The sequence below is a fragment of the Lonchura striata genome, chromosome 5 (assembly GCF_050655825.1).
Source record: "Lonchura striata isolate lonStrDom1 chromosome 5, ASM5065582v1, whole genome shotgun sequence".
Lineage (NCBI taxonomy): Eukaryota > Metazoa > Chordata > Aves > Passeriformes > Estrildidae > Lonchura > Lonchura striata.
Window position 1 is genome coordinate 42,755,923 of NC_140707.1, and position 20,155 is coordinate 42,776,077.

Consider the following 20,155-nt stretch of genomic DNA (forward strand, 5'->3'; position numbering starts at 1 on the left):
TAAAAAATGAAACAAAAAAAAAAACAACCCAAAACCAAAACAAAAATTAAGCTCAAGTGAAGGATGTCTGCTCGTTTCCCAGTCTGTGGATTCAGCATCCTTGCACGTAAGGAATTATGGGTCTGTAAAAGAGTTCAAGTACAGTGGGAAGTAAAGAACAGAGAGGACAGATGGAAGTAGATGGAATGGGGTTGAGGGAAGGATGATTAGAATCATGTTTTCAAATAACAGGCAGTATTATTTTATCCAATCCTCTATCCCTAGAAAATAAGTAATTTTGTGAATTTCTTTGAGCATAAATAAATTTTAATTTCCTAGTTATAAAAGGATGCTTAAATGCAATTATGTTTTATAAAAACCAGGCCAAGACTGAACAAATTAGATTTTGAAAGTTGCTCATGTGTATTTTCATTGAATGAAAAGCCTGAAAATTTGCTGTTGTTTTATGACTAGCCTGAGAAAGCCTGGAAGGTCGCATCAATACATGTGTAAAATAAATAGAAAGTAATTGAAATGGTATCGCTTTGGTGAGTAGGTTCCCTTCTGACACCCGCTGGTTAAAGATGAGAATTACATGGGGAAATAGAGGAGGAAACAAATGCTGTAGTAAAGGGGAATATTGAACATGGGGCCAAGGGCTACCACAAAGGGAGAAAACATTAAGAAACCCTTACTATTCTGAAATTTAATGAATCAGTACAATTATAAGTTAATGATTTTCTTTATACTACAGGGTGTGGTACATCCCAAGAAAGGTAGATTGCACTCAAGTTTTCTAGCTTTTATTCTCTAATTACCTTTAAATTGTGTTAACATTATTTTGCATGTTTCCACACACAAAGTTTAATATGTATGGCTTTTTACAAAAATGAGTGTACTGACCAGAAGTGGCTATATAGGCCATTTAACTTCAAAGCTTCTGCTTTCTACATGAAGTTTTGAAATTATGGCAGAAAAGTTTCCTAAATTGCTGTGTAAAGTTTGAGTAACCCATCTGCTTGAAAAGTGAGTTATGGAGATTTCCATGGGAAAGGTTTTCATGTAAGATTTCATTTAAAGTTATTTAAGTAGGTAAGTTGTTTTATTACCAAAGAAGAAAAGGTGATTCTTGCATAGCACAGTTGTGAGCGCAATGGAATAATACTGAATAATATTTGAATGTGTGTATTTGCTTTTTGGAACAGTTTTAACGAATGAAAATTTCTCTTGGAAACATTGTGACCCACCCTATCCAGTATTTCTGGCGTTGTAGGTTTAATTTTCAGGTCACCAGACTGATCAGTGAGTGCTTTTCTTTTAGAAATGTTGTTGAAGAGTTCAGCATGCTCAGTATTACAAGATTTTTCATGAGCCTCTATTGGCTATATTTGTAAACGTTGCTTTGTGTTCAGAAAAGTTCTGTGTGATGATAAAACTGAACATACATTGGACATTAGGAAAAGCACACATGCTTTAGTGTATTTTCTTTGCAAAACAGTGAAGCATGTCTCATACTTTACTAATAATGAGGAATATTTTTTTGTTTTGTGTTTTATTTCTGCCACCTAGTGGCATATTTTGTCTGTCGCATATGTCAGCAATATATTTGCAATAGCAAATATGCTATTGCACAGTCTAAAACTTTCTTTTTAAAATGCATGTTTTGGAAATGAAAAGCAAAATGATGAATTGTTTAGTGTTCCCAACCCAAACTTCTGTCTTCTAATCAGATTGTATGTAATTAATCTCCCAGAAAAGTCTAAGCTTTCTGATCTGTTTTGGTCTCCTTCCCTTACCATACAACATGAAAATACAATCATGAGTGAGCATAATTGTTATTTCTGATTGTAAGTCTTGAGGAATTGATAAAATCAGCATATGATATTGTGTGTATATAACAAGCTGAGAGTGTTATAGAAATATTTCTATGCGTATTTGGCTTGTGTGGCCTGTTTTTGGTAGTGGAGGGTACTACAGAGGTGGCTTGGTTTTCATACTGTTACTGCATGTAGCCCATGGTTAACCAAGAAACATCCATGGGATATTTTTACATGCTAGAAATTTATTGAAGTACTTGCTATTTGATTTCGGTTTTATTTGATAGGCAGTGATAGTGTTTAGCAACACTTCAGAAGTTCGGCAGTTCATAATTTTTTGCAAGACAAAATAATATAAGGGGGAGCTGAAAATACTGATTCAGTTATATATTTTTAGGAATGAATGAAAAGCAGGGGGTGTGCAAGACTCCCTGCTAGAATACATAGCTAATGAGTGTAAAATACAAATTCTCTGAGTGAAGCTTAAATACAATCTTACCTATGCTTTTGTCTCTAGCTTACCTAAAGCTTTACAAGGAGGGACCACCAGGTGGGTGGAATGGTGTAATGTTGTCTGTCCGTGTCTAATATTTTGTCTCTTCTGTTACCACAAGGGTAGCATTCAACTTTCCCTGATGGAATAGAAGCGGTAAAGGCTGAATCTGCTTTATCTACCACTGTTAAGAACTAAAAACTTGTTAAGACTACAGAATTCTAGCTTGTGGTATTTCAGTTTCATTGCTTGCCATCACACTAAAATGATTGGAATTTCGTTTAATTTCTTCTTAATCTCACATTAGACATGTTATAATTTGGCAGTGGATTTTTTTCTAAAGTCTTTGGAACAAAGACAATAGTGAAAATTAACATGATCATAGATCTTAACATTGGAGTTATGGAAAACTCTTTGGACATACACTGATCCTTATTCAGAGCAAGAGCACATGTAAGGCTGACAAAGATATACAGTAAAATCCCATTGACAACCATGTGAGGGTTAATAAAATACTAACTAAAAATGTCATTAGTAATCACAGAATCACAGAATATTAAGGGGTTGGAATGGACCTCAAAAGATTATCTAGTACCAACACCCCTGGCATGGGATGTTGTCTTGTTTTCTTGCTCAGTTTTATACCCACCAAGAGCAGGACACATAGAGCATTGGCCGTTTTTGGATTTTAAGTGAAGCTTAAGAAAGACATTTTGAACAAATGCTTGTGACTCAGAAGTCCTTTTAAGCAGCTCTTTTGAATTACCAAATTATGGAATCATAAAATAGTTTGGATTTGAAGGGACCTTAAAGGTCATCTACTTCCAGCTCCTGTGTCAGGGCCAGGAACATTTCTCACCAAACCAGGTAATTCAATGTCTCATTCAGCCTGGCCTTGAATGCTGCCATGGATGGATGGGCAGTTATTGTCAAAATGTGTAATAACTAAATGAAACTGAGTTGCAACTCATTTTAAAAGAAAAGCTTCCGATAGTTTTCCTCTTTTTTTTACAATAACTTACCACTTCTGCAATTGTTTGCAGAAATAAATGACAATACTGAATAAGGCATATTTCAAAGTATTTATATTTTTCTGTGTATGTTGATTCATTAGGTAATTTCCTGTTGTCATGCTTTTCATATAATTACAAAATAGCAATCTGCTGACTTAAAACTTTGTAAGGATTAAGATTTGGTTGGTTTTTTTTCTTTTTTTTGCTTGATCCTTTTTTGTAATTAGGAATACTAGATGTTGGTGAGGATTCAGTGTGATTATTTTATAAGATTTAAAAACAAACCTTATGACCAGGATAAGCTCTTACATTATGTCAGTGAAGAACTACTCCTTAATTCTACCACAAAACAACATTTAGATGATGATGTGAGTAGACATCATATTAGAAGAAATAAATCCAAAGTACTCCTGATCCCTTTGAAGTTCCATAATGACAGTCCAATCATGTCACAGCTGCATATCCTTCCTATGAAGGATACTTCATAGTAAATATGACGGTGTTAAGATAATTTTGCATTAATTAAAGCAGCTTGTATTGGAACTTGTTAGAATTTCCCTGCACATGGCATCAGTGATCTTAGGTTAGGAAAATTATGTTGTCTGTATAGATTGCCATTAAGTGAACTTCTGGGCAGTCTGTCTGAGACACCTTTCTCCCTCACAATTCAATTGCAAGCATTTCCTATTTCCCTCATGTTCTAGTTTCTCCCAGGACCCTAATGTTATTTTATACCACCTTACATCATTGTTAGGGGTGGGGAGAAAGGGACTCTGGCTTCTGGTCAAAAAAGCATGACAGGAGAGGGGAAGCTATGCTCCATTTTTCATTGTCTCGGGTCCAGGGTGAACATTTTTGCATGTGAATCACACTCTGTCTTGTATACTTTTGTTATTAATATTGTTGCCATTACTGTTCATTTTCTTATCTCATTGCTGTTTGCAGTAAATTGTTCATACTTCAGCCTGTGATCTTAATTTTTGACATCTCCAATTCTCAACTCCATCCTGCTTCAGCAGGAAGTGAGAAGGAAAGGAGGAAGAAGAGAGCAGTGTGTCATTTGGGGGAGTCTTGGTGAGGGGCACCAAAATGGGGAGTACCATTCCTAAATCTCAAAGTGGGCTCTTCCTTACAGGTGGTGGTGCAGAGTTTTGTAGAAACTGTTAGATACTTAAAATTAGAGGCCACTTGTGTTATTTTCTGCCTGCTGGGAAACCGGGCAAGTGGGCAAATTGTATTTGCCTGTCCCGTAAAAATCTCATGTTTTTCCTTTCATCCTAATGAAACAAATAGGTAAACAACATCTTAGTCTTGTTTGTGGAACAGAAGAAGAAAATCCTACCACTCCCATCCTCTGTAACTTCTTGAACACAGTTAACAGTGCTGATCATACAGATACGTAGTTCACATTTTGAAGATCATCTGAATCTGTAATTAAAAGGATTAGAGGTGTACTTATTTGGGAATTCATAGTGTTTTAAAGAAATCAGATGAAACTAAACCGCCCATTCAGTATCCTTAGCATTTCAGTGTTGTAACTCAGCTTTCCCTGTTGAAGCCATAGTCCCAAATGGACTTACAGAAATTACGAGTATGTTGACTGGAGACCATATTTATCCTAAAAGGTCAGGAAAAATAATAAAGCTGAGCAGTTGGGGCAGTAAATACTGGATGGACTTGTTCATATTCAGATACCAAAAGCCTGTGAATAATAGAATATTCTGCTGGTTTAGATACTTGGTTTTTATGGTTGTTAATAACAGATTCAAGCAGTCCTGTGTTATACATTTTATTTGCAAGATTAGCTTTCAGGGCCAAAATTTTAGAAAATGCACTGCTTTAAGAATCAGCCCAATATATTAAATATCTCTTCTTTTGTTTCAAGTTATTTTGTATTTAAATTTAAAACTCATGAAGTACAATAACTATTGAAAAGATTATGTGTTTTGTATAATATAATCAGGATAAGCAGCTTTTCTGTATTGCATTGCTTTTTCCCCTATATGTAAGTTTTGGTATCTGTCAACTTCCTGGGTTCCTGCTACTTTTTAATTTAAAAATTATTATACAAGAGAACATGAATAAAACTTTCTGGTGTCAATCATACCTATATACCCCTAATGTTCTCTGTATTTATACAGTTTTTGCTCTAGCAGATGTTGATGTCTAAAAGGGTATAGGCATTTGTCCACTGTTTCACAATGCATGATACTCTGTTTCACACAGTAGATGACTGTGATTCTATAACAAATTCCATGTCTGATGCTGTACAGCACTTTAAGCTCTTTGTTCACATCGTGTCCATCTTCCTTATTCAACCATTTTGAACTGTTTGGGGTTGCTGCTTCAGTTCTTCCATTGTGCTTCAACAAAAATTCTTTTATCTGTTTACATAACTATGTTTGAAATTACAGGACACAGTTACTTCCTCCTTGCACTTGGTGGTTAGTTAAAACACAATTTCATTTCCTTCTTGCAGCCCATTACTTGGTAGATGTTAATTCCAGGCTTTAACTGGACTATTTCAAATGTTATAGTACCTAATGATAAAGAAAAGAATGTATTTTCCTGATGGACTGATATAATTTTGGTCAATGTTATCTTTATATGATCCATATTGATAAGATACTTTAAAATCTTGAAGCAGACTGATAGCAACATGACAGGGAAGGAAGGTTATCCTGTTTGCACTGGTTCTGTCTTTGCAATGTTCAGTGCTAAAGTAATTTTTTTTAATTAGATAAAATACTAATTAGAATTACTTCTTCCTGCAGTTACACGTAGGCAGAACCAAATACAGCATGACTGGAAGTTACGATACTTTCTAATATCGACTGTATCAATGGGTGGTAGAACAGGATCATGACAGTTTTGTAGTTCATCACTTCAAAAATTGTGTTTTATTTTTTCCCAAGCACCTTTTTAAGAACATATAGTTGAACAAGGAAATGTGAAATATATATGTTATTATCAAAAACCATTTAGCAAGCTAAATTTTCATTGGGAAAAAAGTGAGGCAAAAAAATGTATTAAAATAAAAGTTTATGTTAACAACTAATAAGATAGCAAGTTATACCTAGAATAAAACAATAGCATTGAACTGGAAAAGTAAGACTTGAGAATTTGCAGATGATGTAAAGTTAGTAGAAGTAGGGAAGACCTGAATGCAAATTTAGCATTCTCTCATCAGAATGTTATCTACTGGCTATGGAAAACATGAGAATAAATGGAAATCTAAGTTTCATAGAAAGTTGATTTTTTTTTTTTACAATGAATAATTGATTTATTTTTCCAACAACATAGAAAAAGGAAATTTTGCACTTTCATGTCATTGTATATCTTTAGTTTTCACTGAAGTCTCTATACAGATTCCTCTGTACTTTGCCAACTTTCAGATTACTTTCAAAAAATGTTTTATTGAAACATTTTACAATTATATGGTATTATGTTGCTAGCTATCAGCAAATGTAACAAATATTTGTTTATTTATTATAAGGCTTCTTAATGTATTTCTGCTTTATCTCACTATCTTAGAAAAAATGTATAAAAGTTTGCTTTAGCTTCAGTGGGTTATAATCATGGATTGCAGGTAGCATCAGGTTGCAAAAGTAAAGAATATGTCCAAGTAGGCAACAGCTTACACGATCTCTTACATTTTTCTTGGGATGGTATGCTTTCAAAACAAAGGAAAAAGCAGTAAATTAGAAGGAGTAAATGAAAACTGAGACTCCAAGCTGTTTGGAGTGGAATCTGTGCAATGTGATTGTTTACTTTTTTGCTAATGTAAAGGAGTGACTTTTAAAATTATTTTTTCAGTAACAAAATCCTAATTCGCATGTGGTAGTTTTTTAGGATAGGCACATTTAGCACTTGCAATCTGATTTTTATCTGATTGGTCTCAGAAGTCTAAAAGAGTAATATCTACTTAAGGAGAAGCCAAATTTATGCCCTACAGCCACTGTCTTCTTGCAGGCAGATTGGACACTAGGCAAGTACAACAGGGTATTTGTACAATCAGCCTTCTGTTATGTGTCATAATAAAAGAATTTAAAGCTTCAGCAAATTGATATTGCGGTGTTTGAGTGTGTCCAGGGCAGCAAAGCTGATGAAGGATCTGGAATGTAAGTCCTATGAGAAGCAGCCAGTGGAACTGGGGTTGTTTAGTCTGGGGAAAAGAAAGCTCTGGGAAGATGTTATTGCTCATTACCTGAAGGAAGCTAGTGGCCAGGGGTTAGTTTCTTCTCCCAGTCAACTAGCGATAAGATAAGGTGAAATGGCCTCAAGTTGCATCAGGGGAGGTTGAGTTTGGGTATTAGGAAAGAGTGATTAAGCACTGAAATAGGCCACCATCCCTGGATGTATTAAAAAAATAAAAATATGTGGCGCTTCTTTATATGGTTTAGTGGTTATGAAGATACTTGCTCAAAGGTTGGACTTGATTTTGGAGGTCTCTTCCAACCTTAAAGATTCTTTGATTTTATGAAAATGCGACTCCCCTGACATTGCACAAATTAAGTAGAGTCACCTTGTGACACAAGGATCAGCTTTGACTTATATTGTAAGGTGTAAAAATGAGAGAGCCAGGTGGTGCATGGTATCAGGATCAGTGTGAGCACACGTTGACACACAGAAAGGTCTGGCTAACCATCAGGAAATGACTGTGGAGGTGACTGAGAAGCTAACACAGATTGCCCAGAGAGGATGAGAAGGATGAAGATTCATGGAAGAATTTGAAAGCTGTTTGGACACAGTCCTGTGCAACCAGCTCTGGGCGAGGTGGGGCTACAGACCAGAATGGCCTCCAGAGGTCCCTTCCAGCCTCAGACATTCTGTGGTTTGTGATTAGAAGCTTTTCTTCCTGTCACAGCTGCAGCCTTGTATCTGGGCTGGCTCTGAGACCTGCCCTCAGGTGCTCATGTGACTTCACTGCCAAGGCTGAACGAGTTATGGTGGTTTTGTGAGAATCAGGCTGGCTACAGAGCCATATCAGATTTCTGCAACTCTGGCATGGTTAATTTTTAACCTAGGAATTCTTCCATCATTCTCTAATTGCACAAACATTTGTGCCAAGATAAAAAAATAAGCAACAGAGGGTTGGGAATGGGTAGACATGGTGAAAAGTCTGCTTCTGGTGCAGGTCTATTTCATTATAGGTGAATTATGAGTCTCTCACCCAAATCTCAAAGAATTTTAGTCATTGGGCAATCCTGCATAGAAAGTAGATCTTTTGTTAAGATAGATCTGTATCCTTCTATTAGCTAAACTAAGAACTGATTGTTAGAAGCATTTTCAAAGCCTGTTATTTGCTTCAGTTCTCATGTGACCTTAAAGAGCTAACCTTCAAGTTAGGACATTCATAAGGTTCATGCCCTGCAAACTGAGTGCTTAAGGCGGCTGAGGTGCCAAAAGGGTCACAACTTTTTCTGGGGACCTGAGGCAACTGTTTTAAATCCTATTTAGGTGAATGGATATGCAGAGCCTGTATCCAGAGGGAATATCAATCAGTCAAAGGAATTAAAAGCAGAAAAATATAAAAGTTTGTAGAGCTAACTAGTTCTGATTCCAGCAGAGCAGTCAGGCAATTTTCTTATGCCTGAAATCTCTAAGTAGAGACATGTTAGAGGGGAAGGAGAAGTTTAGATAGATAGTATAGCTAGCTGGAATCACCAAGGTTTTTATTTTATGCTGTGTAAAATATTGCTCCCTTTTCCTTTTGATTTTATGTATCAATTCAGCTGCTTGATTATAACCGCCTGTGTTTGGAAAAAATAGCTTTACATTAAAAGCTTCCATGTCACATAGAATTCAGGGTGATGATCAAGTTACCTTTTCTTTCCTCTTTCCTTCATGTGCTCTGAAGAGAAAAAGGAAAAAAAAATAAAGAGCAGCTAAGCACTGGAATATTTTATTGATCTGGTACTTTGGTCCATTCTTCGATACTTTAATGCTATTTTGTTAGTTCTTCTGTTGAATGGATCATGCAGACTCCTTAGTCTTAGAGACCATTGACAGTAAAATTTAAATTCTTTGGGCTATTTTCAAACCTTTTTAAATTAGGATTTAGTTGAGGAGGCAGAAGCTGAGGCAGGAAACTGGAAACACACTTTTGGATAAATTTTGATTTGAAAGCAGATGGAAGTGAGACTTTGATCATTTAACAATAAACTCCAGTTGCTTGTTTAGGAGAGCTGTAGCTTCTGGGACAGTGTCTTACAAAAGACTCTCTTCAGGTCTCTTAAAGCCTTACACCAGTGTGTTTTGAAGGGGTTTCTGTTTCTTCATCTGGCCGAATGCAGTCATGGTACAGATTAAGGGGAGCAATAGTATTAGTGGTCCTAGAGGTATATTTGGTAAATCTATGCCATCACTAAACCTGTGTGATTAGTGCCTGGCCTCGTCATTTTTTCACTGCTGAAATTTCTCTGGCTTTCAGTTTCATGCTTTCAGCCTTTGGATTTTGCTATATTCTTGATAAATGGCAGAGCTATCCTATATCTCATTCACAGTATTCTGTATTTAAACTCTGTAATTATTCTTCGTATGATAGAATTAAGAGTTCTTTGTATCTCGCTATTTGGTTCTTTCTGAGATCTTCATTTGTATTTGTGATTGCTATTTTATCCTGTTTGACTGTATATAGTGATTGTATGTTTGTCCATTTAAATCACTGTATTTGATGCATGTTGATTTAGAATTCAGGTGATGTGTGTATGCATGCATGTGCATGCCATAATGTCCTATCAGTTCCACATTTAGCTGCGAAATTAAGCAAAACTATAGTTTCCTTTTTGTTATTTCAGTCTGTCCGATCTTTTCCCCCATTTTCCCTTTTCAGCGTGAAAGACCTCTGCTTTATCCTCTTCTCTCAGAAACACCATGGAAAGTCTGGTCATGTGGTCTTAGAAAAAATTGCTAATTATTGTGTTCAGATTTTCTTTTCCATCACCACTGCCAAAGGTCATTTATTTGAGAGCCTACACCTGCATTCTGGATCCAGTGGTGTTTTATGAAGTATTCTATGCTGAAGATGGCACATTGTTTTCTGACTCTAAGGGAATGTACTTTTTTTGTTTCTACAGAGTACCAAGCTGCCATTCTGCATTTAAAGAGGGAACACAAAGAAGAAATTGAAACATTAAAGGTATAATTTTGTAATTATTTATTTCCCTATCTAGGGCATTTTACAGATTTAAGTGGTGCAAGCATGCACTTTCTATCAAATGTTAAGAATGTAATTCTTTCTTTCTAGAAGTTGTTTTCAGTTGACCGTCAGCTCAGCTAAAATTAATTTGGTTAAAATTTATACCTGCACTCATAAATGGTGTCCAAAAGCAGTTTTATTTGTTTCCTCTTTGTAGTTCTCCTTATTGTTCTGTTAAATTCTTCCCACTAACACAGCAGTGCAGTATTTTTGTATTGGTACTGGTGTTTAACTATTTACTCTTTCTCAGTGAAGCATACTTCTGTAGAAGCAGTTTTCTGTAATTTTAACAGGAAAATAAGCATGTGTGAGACTTATTGAAGTTTAGTATTGAGCGCTCTTTATTGATGTCTCCTCTTTTAAAGTGTAAACTTGACCAACTAGTTATCAAAATCGGAAATAACACAGTTTAGTATTAGAACTCACTTTTCCTTGGCTGTGGTAAGTAAAGTAGAATATTACAAGTAAGTGTTTTTATCATAAAAGCCGAAACTTAAATGGCAGTATAACTGAATTTGGTGTTCACCTCTGGTTAAAATTAACAGCATGTTCCTTTTCTCACCAGTTATGATATATTCTTAAGTATAGCTGTTCTGTGTTCTAATACAGGTTCATATGCTAAATCGTTAGTATACAGGTCATCAATTAGAAAACATTCAAAATTTCCACTGTCATCATTAAAGCAAATAGAATGGAAAATAAACAGATTTACTAACTCAGGAACTTTGATAATGTAATACATTGATAACTGTGTCATTAGGCAGATCACACTGTGATAAATTAATATTTACAAAATACTGAATAATACAGTTTAAGACATAGAACGATTTCTGTTCTGTATGTTAAGTGCTTTGCTTTCCCTCTCTTGCCACTAGATGTCAGCTGAGTCTTTCAGAAAAAGTTCCCAAAAAACGTGTGCACGTTTCATACTTCCTTCTAAACTGAGTGTGGTGACATCCTGCCCACTGTTTGTGTATCTATTTTAGTTTTAGGTCAGAAATTATCTTGCACATTATGAAACTTAAATTGAAGTTGCTCAATCAATAAGTCATAGCTGTCAACACCTTCACAGTGTTTGTCAAGCAGAACCAAATCTTGAGAATCTAATAACCAGCTAAGTAGATGACAACAACATAAATCAAAATAATGTAAATGGGCTCCTGACTTCTGAAAGAAATTAATTTACTTGCAGGCAATATTCTGTCTGCAGTGCTTAATATTTAACCCAACACATAACTGCACAAGGGTGTGCTGTACCTTTTTTTCTGTAAGTTAAATTGATAAAATTAGTAAAAATTTAATTTTCTCCCTAATGTCTCCTTGCTCCCTTTAGAACAAAGCTACCAAATATCCCCTCATCTTTAGTTACGTGGTAGTTTAAGGCTGCTTGTTGAAGATGGACAGAAAGTCCTTAGCTGTCCTGTAACCCTGTACCCTATGCATGGGTGTTTTTCTCCAACACAGGTTGTTAGGCTTCCACCAACTCGCTAGATCTTTTATATATTTCCAAACTGAGAATATTAGTATCTTCAGGTATTTATATTACATAGTAGTATTACATAAAGCATGCCATATAATATAGTTTAAGAAATATTAAGATGATTTAAAAAATAACTATAGCTAGCTTATAAATTATTCAGTAAATATCATATCTTAAAATATCTCATGGCAAATTTTAGAAAGAAATACCTGTATAGTTGCATCTATCCATATTATGAACATATTACTGAAAGTTAATATATAGTGAATGGTAGTGCAGCTGCCTGTGACATTACGAAAGAGCAAGCTGGCCTCATTTAGGGAAGAATGTATCATGAGGTGTTCATAGTGACCTTTCTGGCCTCCATGGTAATGTGTGTGCTTTTGCTTTTTTTTGTGAAGGTTCCAAGAGCTGAAATGTAGAAGTGGGTAGAAAGTAATTTCCTTTTCACAGAAGAACTTCCTTAACTTTGAAAAACTATTTCATATCATAAATTGAGGTTAAAGACCAGTGCCTCAAAGTGCCCCAGAAAACATTGAAAAATGTGGAAGCAAAAGGAACGTGAAAGGAAAAGTCATAGCACCAGTCAAAATTATCTGATAATTTAAAGATAATGTATTTTTATTTTGTAGTCAGACCACAAAGTCATAAAAACATTTAAGGTTTCATTAAGTAATAAAGCTCTAGCTCTATTATGACCACTTCATTCTTTTGTAAATCTGTTTTTTCATGTCTAATACTTCCTAAATCCTTTCTTGTTTCTTTGTCTTTTCACCTTCCTATTTGTTTTCCCTCATGATCAGTATGCCTTAATTTTTGAATGCTTCCATTGCTCTTAAATTATAACATGAGTATGACAAAAGGTGCTGCTTCTCTCTGCAACATTTTGGAATTTTTGATTCAGCTGTGGGAGGCAACAGTGAATAGTGTTGAAATCTCTTGTTTGCCAGAATGCTTATCCAAATACCTCTTTATAGAAGTGGGTGATTTCAGTTTTATTTTGACAATTTAAAATGTCTTTTACTTAGATGTAAAAGTAAAATTTAATTTCAGCTTCAGGGCGTACATCACAAATAGGATGTTTTAACACCAAATCAAAACATTTTACACTATTTTAATTTGCCTAAATCTTCTTTTTCTATAGGGAGACTATTACAACAAACTGGAATACTTCTGAGCAGATTAAATTGAAAGAAATCTGATCTGGATGCTCTTAAGGATTTTTATTATTCCTTCTGGAAAATAAGATTTTTTTTTTTCCTCCTCAGTTTTGTTTATGCATATGTGAATTCTTGCGTGGGATAGGGATACCATGATTTTTTCTAAAGTCACTATGTTTTGAAATCTGCTATTAGGATATGGGGTCCAATGATGAATAGTGTTGGAAGCTTTAATATGCAGCAGTATTTTTAAAACCCCAAGTTTTTTAGTATATGTGGATACATGCTGACTTTTGGTAATAAGATTTTGCTTCAGGATGCTGAGATTGTAACTTTTACAAGATTAAATGCATCCATAAGGTGGCTGGCTGCTTTGAGTGTTCTTGGTTGTATTTTTGCATTCCGGCATACACATAACAGAAGAAAACTGGTATCGTGTATGCTCCTCTCTCTGGTGGTGTATGCTTCTCTCTCTTGGCAGCTCAAAGGAGCAGCCAAGGTCAGCAAGGGTTTATTAGTCAGTCTTTCCTAATGAGCTGTTCAGGCTTTTCAGCATTTCCATGTGGTGAACTGATGAAGGTCTCCCAGCTTGTGGTTAATTATTGATACTAATCTTACCTAACTTGAAATGTTTCAGTCTTTCAGCTGCTAAATGTATGGTTACACCACTGTGTGTGTACTGTGTGCCTTCGTGAATCTTCTTCTTAGCTACTTTGCCCTCTTGGAGGAATTCTCCCTGTTCACTGCAGAGCCTCTGCGATGCAAAAAAGCAAAACACATAAAGACTGAAAAAAGCATAAAAGTTATGAGAAAAAAGAGACTGTACTCCTATTAAATTGTATTAAAATACCAATTTCAGAGCTCCTAAAGCTACCAGACAATGGCAGCATCATTATCTTTAAAGTTTGCATTTCCTAAAATAGTGAGATCCCAGCAGGAAAAAAAATCTTCCTGTACTGAAAAATTTGCATAGCCAGCGCTAGAGAAGGTAAAGGAGCGAACTAGGGAACAAAAGACAGGAGCAATAAGACAGTAATTTTCTTAAAAACAGCACTTAATATCTTTGGAACCACTTGACAATTTCATCTTCATTCAGAAATGAAGCTTGGAATGATTCTTCATGTTGTGTGAAGATACTTCCCAGTTAGCTAATATTTTTTAAATTTGTATGTTACAATTTCTGTATTAAAATCATACTCCATAATAAAATTCTTGATGACATTTTAAGCATCCCTGCTGTGCTCTGATACATACTTACAGTAAACAAAATTTTCCCATTCTTCTCCATTGACTTCCTATTTGTCATATTTTTGATGCAATCTATGCTTTTCATCCTTATTTTCCTTTAACAATGTTTACATTGTTAATAATTTCTTATCAGATAGCTTGCATGTACTGGAAGATTCTTCTTTCATTGTGTTGTGGGTTTCTTTCAATATGGCCTCTTGCCATATTGCCATTCTGTTATTTTCAGTGCAATTTCACTGTGAGACTTGGATTGTTTAAACTTCATGTCAGCTGCAGAATGCTGTTAATTCCACATGTTGATCCAAGGATTCTCCTGTTTATTTGTTACCACAGACCATATTCCCTATATTGAAAACAGTGAAAATCTCTTTATTTCAGCACATGGGCATGGTAGTACATAGTTAAAATGTACATAGAACAGGACAATTTAGCATTCAAACTATAGCAAGATGGAGTCCTAGCTCAAGTTTAGACACATTACAAAAAACTCTGCTTAGTTAGGGCTAAAACAAAAGTCTTAATGTTCCTTATAACCTGCTGCATTTTTATAGTTTATACAAGTTAATTTATCCCATCACCTTGCCTTGAATAAACATGTTATGTACTCAGGAAAATAGAGTACACACTTTGAACAAAAGAACATTTCATTTTCACAGATACTGAAGATCTCTATAACATAGAAAACAGTTGTATATAAGAGAAATTGATTGGAGTGTCATCATGGAATTATAAAAGCCATCAAAAATTAAGTATTATCAAAATTACCATTTTGATTTTGTAAACATGTACCCCATGCTTTCTTGACAAAATTATCTGTACTTTGAAATTTACTACACCAGATATATTTGTTTAAATCTAGTAGCTGTATGGCATTTTTTCTGAATTAAATATGTAGTATTCTGTTGTTGAAAAATTATGACTGTAATATTCCTGATTTTAACAGGAGCAGGGACAAATTTGTCAAGGATGAGCATTTTGTCAATAAGGGAAAATCTGTCTGAAATTGGAGGTTAAATTTTTTTAAATAAAACTATTTTTTCTCATGTTCAGTACAGACCTGAATTTAGCAGCTTTTGACTTTGCAAAGTGATTACTGATTACATTTTCTGGTGTTGAGCAAACTTTCAATTGCCATTTCCATAAAGCCACCAAAGCTGTTATAAAACAACACTGGGTCAAAACTAAGTTCCACTGATTAATGGTTGACACAAGTTATTCTTAATTATGTGGAGATCACCCTTCAGAGGATGCTTTCCAAATTAAAGTCTGTCTCCTAACCCCCTTATTGATGGTTAGGCAATGAAAGAAAATCTGGAGAGCAAAGCAGTCAAGAAGAGTGGGACATATGAATGGAGATGTGAAAGGTACAATTTCAGGAAAAAATAGCGAGTGGAGATACTAGGACTATTCCTATAGCATACACTACACTTGGGACACTACACTGGCAAGATGAATGGCAAAAGAGGTAGCCTGGAAATTAGGACAGAAAACAGTAGGAGATAGATTGTAAAGACTTGGGTCTGGGCATCACAATACAAGTTTTACTTCAGTGTGGGCAATATACTCCAGAATATGTGTCCTGGAATGAATACAGTTCATTCAGTGTTTGATTTTATTCTTGTTGGTCAGTGAGCAATACCCTCCCTTGCTTTATTAGTCAATATTTGATCTCAATATAAGTAGTTTCATTACAGTTTTTTCTACTGTCATAAGTTTTAACTGTAGGATGTTTAAGTATAAACTGGACTTCACAATATGTGTTAGGATAGGCATGTGATCTTGTTATTTACAGACCTAAGGTTTAACAGATTTATTGGGATGCTTGCATTTGCATAAATGCTCAGTCACAGTTCATTTATAACTTACTTTGCAACTATACATTGAGTTCCAGAATCTCAAGATAGTTTGTTGTAAAAGAAGGTGTATCATTCGTGACTACTTGAGGAAAACTGACTAAAATGACCTGTGACACATCTTGCAGGAATTCTGTAGTTTGAGCAAATGTACAATCTGTTTTTCCAGGTCAGCATTATCATGCCTTTACTATATTGGTGTTGTGTCTCTGAGGGTCCACACTTCATTCTTATGTACCTTTCAACTTCAGCACACATAGTGCAGAAGTCCTAAAAGCTTGCTGTTTTATCATTATTGATTTTTTTAACTTTTGGCTGGAATATCTCCCAGCACATTCACTGAATGAGGTACTAGTTCTGTCAAAGAGAAAGTTTCTGCATAGCTGCACAATGTGGAAGCATTGATGGGAAGGGATAAAATTAAGATTGTTCTGATTGCTTCCTTTTGAGTAATTGATCAAGGCAGTTTTTTCTGAGACTTTTTCATCTGCAATGTTTTCTTCAAATTCTATAATGGGAATGTCTAGAGTAGTGTGGTGATGCATAATTAGTGTGCAGTATATGTTAAAGTAGGTGTGTCTTCTACACAAATACAGAGTAATTTCCGTAATTGATATTATACTTCTCTTTTTCCTTGTAGAATCTCTTTTTGTTGTTTTGATGGCACATGAGAACACTCTTTTGGTGGAGAGGCTAATCATCTCTAAAAATTCTCAAAACTTTTAGACAAAAGTTATGTTTATTATGAAGAATGAAAATTGTTAGTTTGTAAAAGTGTAGAGTTACTTTTTTTTTCATTCTCATGGCACTATTTGGCTGAATAATTCCTGTTGAGAAGTATTCATTGCTGCTCATTTTCTTTCTATAGATATGTAACTTTATCTTTGGTTGCTGTTTTCTGTGTGCTTTACTAATAATGCTTTTTGCTTCAGCTTTTACTTAATTCAAATAATTGGTTGCAACTTAGCAACATACATCTTTGCTTTCCTATATAGTTACAAAGCTTAAGTTAAAATGGCTGATCCTGTAGCCTGGTTGCCAAAGAAATTAGTTCTTTATATGGTGAAGCAATGTTGACAGTAAACTCTCCTTTCCATCCTGTCCCTGAAAGAAAAGGAAGAAAAGTGAAGAAAAACAAGGTTGCATTACAATTCTGGCAACATCAGCCACACTAATAAAATCAAATTCAATGTTGGTTTACGACTTTGAATTTATGTGACTGCACAGGATCAAAGGATTTGTATCCCACTGGACTGCAAGGTCTATAGTTCATGGCAAAAACCTCATCAAAAAGAACATTTTAGTAGTAGGGCTTTTCATTTTAATCAGCCACAGTAATAAAAAAGCTGTTAGGTGTCCAAAAACATTCTCCCAAGATCAGAGACAACTTGCTCTCTACTACAATCAGTTTTCTTATTGGATCCATACTGCCTCTGTAGTTTTTGTCACTGAAACTTCATCTTCAACTTGTTTTCAGCCATTTTTTTGCATTGTTTTAACATTTTACATGCCAGATGTAAAATATGCCACATCATCATGTATTTTCCCTGGAAATTGAGGAATACTGTAACCTATCTCAAGTAAATTATCATCAAAACAAATAATTAATATAAAATTTTAATTATCAGTCTATATTTCTACATGTTGTATTTTAAAGTATTATATTAGCAATGTTCAGAGTATTTTTTCCTTGTTGCATATGATCTTCTGAGCACTACCACAGAGAATAGGTATTCGTATTTTCATGTGCGTAGCAACTGAGGCTGTCCTAAGACTATGGTAACAGCTGCAGTGAGATGCAGAGTAAGATAGTAGCTACAAATTTGTGATAGGAAAGGAATGTTGGAATTTTGCATGTTAACTGGTCATGGTCCTAGTTCAGCAAAAGTTTGAAATTAATTTTTAGCTTATGGTGTGGTTTCATACTTTGATTAGCTTCGCCTCAGAGAAATTGCATACAATATATCATTTACATTTATTGGTGTGTTGAATGCTGAGTCTCCTCATTCCATTCTGCAGAATGTAAATGTTTAGCAGAGTTTAACAATATTTCAAGATTTTGCCAATTGAATTGTCCACAAAATTAAGTTTTCCTAGAAGTGTATAGGTTGGTCTCAATTTAACTGGGTACCCATTTTTTACATATTACGTCAGATTTATTTTTCCTAGCATAAGCTATCTTACATTTAGGAAGAATCAACACATAGTCACTTTCTATAAGAATTGTTAGTTTTTGAATGGCATGACAGGTAGCTGCTACTTTTGGCAAATTCTAGTGAGTGTAGTATTCCATTGTCTGGGAATTCATTGCTGTCTCAGACACATGCAGGTTTAAAGTGGTTTTTGTCAGTTGGATATTTTCATGGGTTTATTATTTTTAAAAACATTCATTCCAACTTTAGTGTTGGTAGGAATTTTAAGGTTAGCTACTGAACATTTAAAATATATATAAAATATTAAATTATCTATTATTTATGTATATTTATGAATAAACTGAAATCTACCACTTTAAGCATATGTTGTTAACAATTGGCTATATTAAGTATTATTTCTTGTAGTTTTTTAGAGTTTTTTTTTCATTTGTCTCCAGGAATGACATTGTTTAGCAAACGTGCCTGTGGTAAGAAGTTAGTGAATCCAAAGCCTTAACAATTTTGTTTGATAGAGATCAAGAAGAATTTAAATTCCAGTGAGATTTCTCTGTAGGCACAGAGATTCCAAAGTAGAGTACATCTCTTACTGGGTGGTGAAGTGGACATAATAGCATCCTTAAATGTGGAGTGTGCTGTGGAATACAATGAACATCATTAGCAATATTTTTCCATATATTTGGATTCATAATGTTTGCAGGATCTTGAAAGATTACCGAGAAATTTCTGGGGTACATCTAGTGCTCTATCTGATTATTTCCTTAGAAGTTATGAAGAAGTTATTTACCCTTTTTAAGTGGGTTGACCTGAGTAAAGTGATATGTATGTAGGAAAAGAACTGGAGATGAGCTGTTGTGAGCTATGTATTGTCTCCAAGTGATTTAATTTGTGTAATCTTAAATGGTTAGGTAGGTAGTTCTTAACCATGAAGGGACTGAAGGAAGGATGTGTATATGTGCAGGAAACAATACCTAGATTAATGTTACTTGACAGAAACATTTACATAGCAGACACAAGGTAATAAGGATGAAGAACACAAACTTCATGGCAACCTGGAGATGACTCTGTGTAGAGCATGGAAAAGAGCAATGAACATTAAGAGACAATGGAAGATCCACAAAGAGCAACAAGAGGAGATGCTGGAGCTTAACAGAATGTAGGACTTTCTGCAGCCTATAATGAAAGGGGCAGTTTGTATCTTACACAGAATGGTCTCTATAAAATACGTAGTCCTGGTTAGAAAGCATCTAGAGTGTCTTTGTGTCAGAGATCTGCTTTGCCTGGCTGTTCATACTCTTTGGAGAGTGATAAAAATGGAAGTGTGTTTGTTACCTTATGTTTAGGAGGTCACTGGAAACTTATCACTAGTGAGAAAGAATCAAGATACTTGCGTCATAGAATATGCTGAGTTGTAGGGACCCATGAGGGTCATCAAATTCAACTCCTGGCCTTGCCTAGGACACCCAAGGATCACTCTATGTGCCTCATTCAATTCCTGTTCCCACTGTATTCTACTGTCAGCCTTTGGCCAGTTTATTTGTACATATTGAGTCTAGTGGATCTACAAGGACAATGAATAGGAAATAGCCGGGGGATTTTTTTGTTTGTTATCCCAACTACTTTTGCTACATTTCCTCTATAAAGCTATGTATTTATTATTTTTAAATTCTAGAGAAAATTGGACTCTGTATGCATTGGCTACAAAAATATTTAGAGATCTGGGATTGTTTGAGAGTGTTCAGTCATTACTTTTTTATTGTG

General features: G+C 34.9%; 1 protein-coding gene across 8 annotated transcripts in view; it reads left to right on the top strand.

Annotated features, from left to right (window-relative positions):
* The window catches only part of FMN1 (formin 1), a 171,803-nt gene that overhangs the window by 58,069 nt on the left and 93,579 nt on the right, over window positions 1-20,155 (top strand). For 5 of the 8 annotated variants that reach the window (XM_077784075.2, XM_021539271.3, XM_021539275.3 and 2 more), the window contains 2 exons: window positions 2,314-2,346; window positions 10,382-10,443. In XM_077784075.2, the coding sequence (XP_077640201.1) occupies window positions 2,314-2,346; window positions 10,382-10,443 (95 nt within the window). The remainder of the gene's footprint in view (window positions 1-2,313; window positions 2,347-10,381; window positions 10,444-20,155) is intronic. The other 3 variants (XM_021539276.3, XM_085580378.1, XM_021539278.3) reach the window with 1 other exon arrangement.